The sequence below is a fragment of the Triticum urartu genome, chromosome 4 (assembly GCF_003073215.2).
Source record: "Triticum urartu cultivar G1812 chromosome 4, Tu2.1, whole genome shotgun sequence".
Classification (NCBI taxonomy): Eukaryota; Viridiplantae; Streptophyta; class Magnoliopsida; order Poales; family Poaceae; genus Triticum; species Triticum urartu.
The window spans coordinates 510718453-510725136 of record NC_053025.1 but is presented as its reverse complement, the minus strand read 5'-3'; the positions used below and the strand labels follow the sequence as shown (position 1 = coordinate 510725136).

At 53.4% G+C, this 6684-nt stretch overlaps 1 protein-coding gene across 1 annotated transcript; it reads right to left on the bottom strand.

Annotated features, from left to right (window-relative positions):
- Positions 1 to 1797: 1797 nt before the first annotated feature.
- LOC125554018 (probable carboxylesterase 17) lies at positions 1798 to 3374 on the bottom strand. The gene has a single exon (XM_048717645.1). It carries the CDS (start codon positions 3189 to 3191, stop codon positions 2109 to 2111), a length of 1083 nt encoding a protein of 360 aa, XP_048573602.1. The 5' UTR covers positions 3192 to 3374; the 3' UTR covers positions 1798 to 2108.
- Positions 3375 to 6684: the final 3310 nt, after the last annotated feature.

The window sequence follows — 6684 nt, the reverse complement described above, 5'->3', positions numbered from 1 at the left end:
GGCATTGCATATGTCTAATATCATCGTGATAATTCAAACAATGGTAGATTGAACAAACAGTGGAAGACGGACGACACGGTAGGGGGCCAACCTAGATCAGTGGTGGCAGTGACAGTGGGGCTCCTCTTGGCCATGCCCTTGTGCTGGCCTGACTCATGTCGGCGGCCAGTGGCTGCTTCGATAGGGCGCCGGGGATATATAGGAGGCGGGGTCCTAGGCAAGCCCGTCGCGGTAGTAACCGGCGGCAGCGACGAAAGGCGGCCATAGCTACGGTAGGGCACCGGGGATAGGAGGCGGAGTCGTAGACAAGCTGGTCGTGGTAGTATGCGAGGAGGCGACTGGAAATTTTCATGATCGTTGCAGGATGGGGTGGGGTGACTATTTATAGACAGAGCAATCCTAATGTATGACCAATAGGGGCCTACGCCACTCAACGGTCAACCGATACGTGTTCAATGGTCGAATTTCAAACTCACAACTTGAGGAACAAGTAAAGTTGACTCAATTGTCCGTGATTTTCTCTCGCAGTCCAGAAGAACATCGTCTGTGACTACGAGTAGAAACATGGTTCATGAAGAGATTTTTCTCGACTTCACTCAGAGATAGGTTTATAATTGAGCATTCAACAAAAATCTAAATATCGACTAACATGACCCCCCCCCTCCCCCTAATTGTACAGTTTGGCCTATGATTCAAATGAAAGAAATGAAACAAACGGAAAGAACTACGCCTTCTCGTTGTCTTCATTCTTCTCGTTGTAGTCAATTGTTTCTTGGACAATATATACCGACACAATTCCTTTCAACAACAAATTTTAGGGGTCGACTCCGACACGCAATATTCTCGATAGCAATTATAAACAAAGGTCCAAGCTGATGTTAAAATTTATGTCTTTTTTCTCCGGGAGTCAGATTAAAAGAAATCCCCCTCACTTTTCTTCGGTTTCATTCCTTTAAAGCCTAGGAATAGTGCTAATGAAATAGAATTTCATATTCCTATGTTTTCTCTAGTACTTTTTCTGCGAACCAACCAACCGAGCAACCCCTAAAACATAATGTATTCGATGCGTTTGGTAAGGAATTAAAATTTGTATGTAAACAACACTCAACACATATGCATGGTCTCAGTCTATCATTCCGCGGGCGACCAAGCAACTGACTTATTATCTATCATGTGCATTGTGGCTAGACTTCCCAATGCTGCCGCTCGAGTCTCTTCTCAGATGATCACGCATGATGTTGGCCTGCTTGCACGCGATTGTTTGCCGGCCGCCATGATGTGGTTGGTGAGACAGGCAACCAAGCAATGATACCACGTACAACAACAACAAGAGCGCTGCGTGCCTTCCAGTTTACAAGCCGCAGAAAACATATGCGCTCGAGGCTTCCTTACAGTGATCGACAGGCTTGTCTGATGCATTGCAGCAGCGGCACTAGCGCCCGGTCGCACCGCACTTGTGTCGTTGCGCTGCGGTTGGGGCTCATGTGATGGCCGGCCTCCCATCGGGAAACGTATCCGAGATTCTATTCTGTTCTTACCAGGTGCATGTGCCAGCCTAAAATCTAGCCGGCTGATGATTGCGCTGCTTAGACAAGTCCCGGGCTCCATCATCAAGCAAGCAAGCAAAGCCTGAACCTTCCCAAAGCAGCGACGGGAAACATAGAAAAAAAGAAGGGGCTAGTGCAAAGCGCAAAGCGCCAGACAAGCAGACAATGATTTTTTGTTCCCGGAGCCTTTTCTTGCTTCCCTCATCATGCAACACCGTCAGCCGAGTTGTTACTTAAACAACACAAGCAGTAGTAATAATATATATATATATATATATATATTGATCCGCCTTTGCAAGTAAGTAGGAGTACAATGAACAACACGATACACATACATACATGGAGAAAGTGTTATTTTTGCGCCACACTTTTGCTTTCCGACACCACGATCCAAGTTCGGCATTGGACCCTTTTCTTCTTGTCTTTTCCTTCACTTGGGCGAGTACCACAAGCTACTGCTAATACTGCTTACACGGCATCTACTCTGGAACTGGTAGTGGATTAAGTAATTAATCGGCGGGTGACACTGACATGGCACGGCGGAGGAGTGGTGTCTGCCTGTCAGCTGGACCTGGCGCTGACGAAGGCCCGGATGTGGGCGAGCATCTCCTGCGTGCGCGGCTGGGACAGGTGGCAGTTGTGGAGCACCTGGAAGGCGTGCCCCACGCCGCCGTACGTCGCCTGCTCCACGCTCTTGCCGGCCTTGCGCAGCGCCCTGCACAGCTCCAGGTTCCGGTCGCGCAGGATGTCCGCCTCCGAGATGCACACCAGCACGGCCGGCAGCGCCAGGGCCTCCAGCCGGGGCGCGCCGCGGGCCAGCGGGTTGCACCAGGGGTGGTCGCGCCCGGCGCCCGCCGGGAGCGCCATGCGCCAGTAGCTGTCCGAGGTGGAGAGGCTCAGCGCCGACCCCGCTGGCTGCGGCATGCTCTTCTCCGACGCCGTGCGGGCCTCCCCGCCGAAGAAGGGCTGGATCAGTACGGCCCCCTTCACTGAGAGCGGCGCCAGCGCGCCCAGCTGGCCCTGCCCGGCCCGCGCCGCGACGTGGAACGCGATGGCGGCGCCCGCGCTGTCGCCCATCAGGAACACGCGGTCGAACCTGCACCGGCCGCGCCACCAGGAGACCTCGTCGGAGGCGGCGGCGTTGTTTCTGCCCGCCTGCTGCCGCAGCCACCGCAGCGCCGTGAGCCCGTCGTCGAAGGCCGCGGGCAGCCGGTTCTCCGGCGCCAGGCGGTAGTCGACGGACATCACGGCGCAGCCCGCCCGCGCGGGGAGCTGGGCGACGAACTCGTGGTAGCAGCTCCACGCCGCGGAGCCGACGCTGAACCCGCCGCCGTGGAAGTAGACCACCACGGGGACCTTCCCCGCCGCGGCGGCCGGCGCGTACAGGCGCGCCCACACCCCCGTGGCGCGGTCGACCGCCACGTCGCGCGCGAGGACGCCGCTCCCGGCGGCCGTCGAGCCCCACGTGCAGGGCACGTCGGGGATCGCCGGGAGGCGCTCCACGTGCCCGTCCTTGTACACGCGGATGAGCCCGTGTATCTCCTCCACGACGGCGCCGTGGCCCCCGCCGTTCTTGCCGACCTGCTGCTGGAAGCTGACCCGCGGCTCGCCGACGTGCAGTGCCCCCATCCTCCTCCTTATCATGCAGAAGCCCTCGCGCGCGCGTCGCCTTGGATCGATCGCGAGCGGCGCGGCCGGCCGGCAGGCGCTAGACAACGAGAGTGGTGCTAGGCCTTGGGTTTTCTGTGCGCTGTGGGGTGTCCCGGGAGCCGGCGGCGGACACAATTATGCGGCGTTGTCCGGGGAGCTCGGGCGGTGGCCGGGTTTTATAGCCGGGAGGGGGACGGTGGGACAGGTGTCGGGCTGGCTTTGGCTGCCGAGCGATCGAGTGGACTCGCAAAGTGGGGGTGGGGGTGGGTGATTCGCGCACACGGCGAAGTGTGTGAAATGATCCATTCGTCTCGTGAGCGACCCCCGCAAAAGTCCACCGTGTAGGAACACTTGGGACGCTTCGGTCGTTTGCACGCTGTCTATCGGCTCGTCGTGTTCCTAAGAGCCTCTACACTTTTGTTTTCAAGAGTATATCAATGACGTATCATATTTTTACAGAAAGCAGATAGTTATGTACATGAGCCCTAACATGATGCGAACATCTCATAGGTAGCCAACAGACCCAGGCTTGCACCCTAGATACATGAAGACTACTCTCTCACGAGAGGATCTAAAACACCAACGCCGCTCAGACCGGCCTTCCTCCATTCATCAATCTCGTCAAGTATTTTCGTCTTGAATTGTGGCACCGTTTTCTGTCTCGAGATGTTGTTGAACACTCTTGTGTTACATTCTTTCAAAAGAGCCCAAGCAATTTCTATGGTTATGGAGTCGAATCCTCTTCGCATCTTCGTGTTGAAACGCAGTCGTTGGTGTAGCCACCACTCTATGAATGTTACTTCCGTGGACGGAGCTTGGATGTTGATTCTCAGCGCATGAAAGCACGAATGCCACACTTCTCTTGCGTAACCGCAGAGGGCCAAGATATGGTCAACATTCTCTTCATCTTGTAGGCAAGTGTAGCAAGGCGAAGGGGCATCTCGTAATCCATGACGAGCACAACGATCAAACATCCAAAGACGGTATCGGTTGGCCAACCACATGAAAATCTTGCATTTTAGTGGAGCCTAACTTTGCCAAATGCAGCCGCTGTGGTGAATTGGATGTGCCCCATGCAGAGTCTCTTGTATGTCGAACTAGAAGTGTATTTCCCAGACGCAACACAAGGTCAGTCAAAAGGGTCAGGCACCGGGATGTTCCTCTCCACCGTGGCGATGGCTTGGCAGAGCTGGTAAACTTGCATGTGGCCCATGAAGGAAAGCTCGCCCTGGACATCATCCGTCTATGAGTTATTGATGAGGTGTGCTGGACAGTTCTCTTGTTACGGTTTCTGGTACTAACAAGTTGTAGGAGCATAGGGGCAATTGTTGGAAATATGCCCTAGAGGCAATAATAAATTGATTATTATTATATTTCCTTGTTCATGATAATCGTTTATTATCCATGCTAGAATTGTATTGATAGGAAACTCAGATACATGTGTGGATACATAGACAACACCATGTCCCTAGTAAGCCTCTAGTTGACTAGCTCGTTGATCAATAGATGGTTACGGTTTCCTGACCATGGACATTGGATGTCGTTGATAACGGGATCACATCATTAGGAGAATGATGTGATGGACAAGACCCAATCCTAAGCCTAGCACAAAGATCGTCTAGTTCGTATGCTAAAGCTTTTCTAATGTCAAGTATCATTTCCTTAGACCATGAGATTGTGCAACTCTCGGATACCGTAGGAATACTTTGGGTGTGCCAAACGTCACAACGTAACTGGGTGGCTATAAAGGTACACTACAGGTATCTCCGAAAGTGTCTGTTGGGTGGCACGAATCGAGACTGGGATTTGTCACTCCGTGTAAACGGAGAGGTATCTCTGGGCCCACTCGGTAGGACATCATCATAATGTGCACAATGTGATCAAGGAGTTGATCACGGGATGATGTGTTACGGAACGAGTAAAGAGACTTGCCGGTAACGAGATTGAACAAGGTATCGGGATACCGACGATCGAATCTCGGGCAAGTATCGTACCGATAGACAAAGGAAATTATATACGGGATTGATTAAGTCCTTGACATCGTGGTTCATCCGATGAGATCATCGTGGAACATGTGGGAGCCAACATGGGTATCCAGATCCCGCTGTTGGTTATTGACCGGAGAGTTATCTCGGTCATGTCTGCATGGTTCCCGAACCCGTAGGGTCTACACACTTAAGGTTCGATGACGCTAGGGTTATAGGGAATAGATATACGTGGTTACCGAATGTTGTTCGGAGTCCCGGATGAGATCCCGGACGTCACGAGGAGTTCCGGAATGGTCCGGAGGTAAAGATTTATATATGGAAGTCCTGTTTTGGTCGCCGGAAAAGTTTCGGGGTTTATCGGTAACGTACCGGGACCACCGGGAGGGTCCCGGGGGTCCACCAAGTGGGGCCACCAGCCCGGGAGGGCTGCATAGGCCAAGTGTGGGAGGGGACCAGCCCCAGATGGGCTGGTGCACCCCCCCACCAAGGACCAAGGCGCAAGGGAGAGTGGAAGGGGGCAAACCCTAGGCTCAGATGGGCCTAAGGCCCACCTAGTGGTGGCGCCCCCCTCTCTCCCCCCTTGGCCCCCCCTAGATGGGATCTAGGGCTGGCCGCCACCCCTAGGGGTGGAAACCTAGGTGGGGGCGCAGCCCCTCCCCTCCCCCTATATATACTTGAGGTTTTGGGCTGCCATAGACACGATTCAATCTCCTTCTTGGCGCAGCCCTACCCCTCTCCCTCCTCGTCTCTTGCGGTGCTTGGCGAAGCCCTGCTGGAGTACCACGCTCCTCCACCACCACCACGCCGTCGTGCTGCTGCTGGATGGAGTCTTCCCCAACCTCTCCTTCTCCCCTTGCTGGATCAAGGCGTAGGAGACGTCACCGGGCTGTACGTGTGTTGAACACGGAGGTGCCGTCCGTTCGGCACTAGGATCATCGGTGATTTGGATCACGACGAGTACGACTCCATCAACCCCATTCACTTGAACGCTTCCGCATAGCGATCTACAAGGGTATGTACATGCACTCTTCTTCCCTCGTTGGTAGACTTCTCCATAGATTGATCTTGGTGATGCGTAGAAAATTTTAAATTTCTGCTACATTCTCCAACAGTGGCATCATGAGCTAGGTCTATGCGTAGTTTCTATGCACGAGTAGAACACAAAGTAGTTGTGGGCGTTGATTTTGTTCAATATGCTTACCGTTACTAGTCCAATCTTGATTCGGCGGCATTGTAGGATGAAGCGGCCCGGACCGACCTTACACGTACTCTTACGTGAGACTGGTTCCACCGACTGACATGCACTAGTTGCATAAGGTGGCTAGCGGGTGTCTGTCTCTCTCACTTTAGTCGGATCGGATTCGATGAAAAGGGTCCTTATAAAGGGTAAATAGCAATTGGCATATCACGTTGTGGTTTTTGCGTAGGTAAGAAACGTTCTTGCTAGAAACCCATAGCAGCCACGTAAAACATGCAAACAACAATTAGTGGACGTCTAA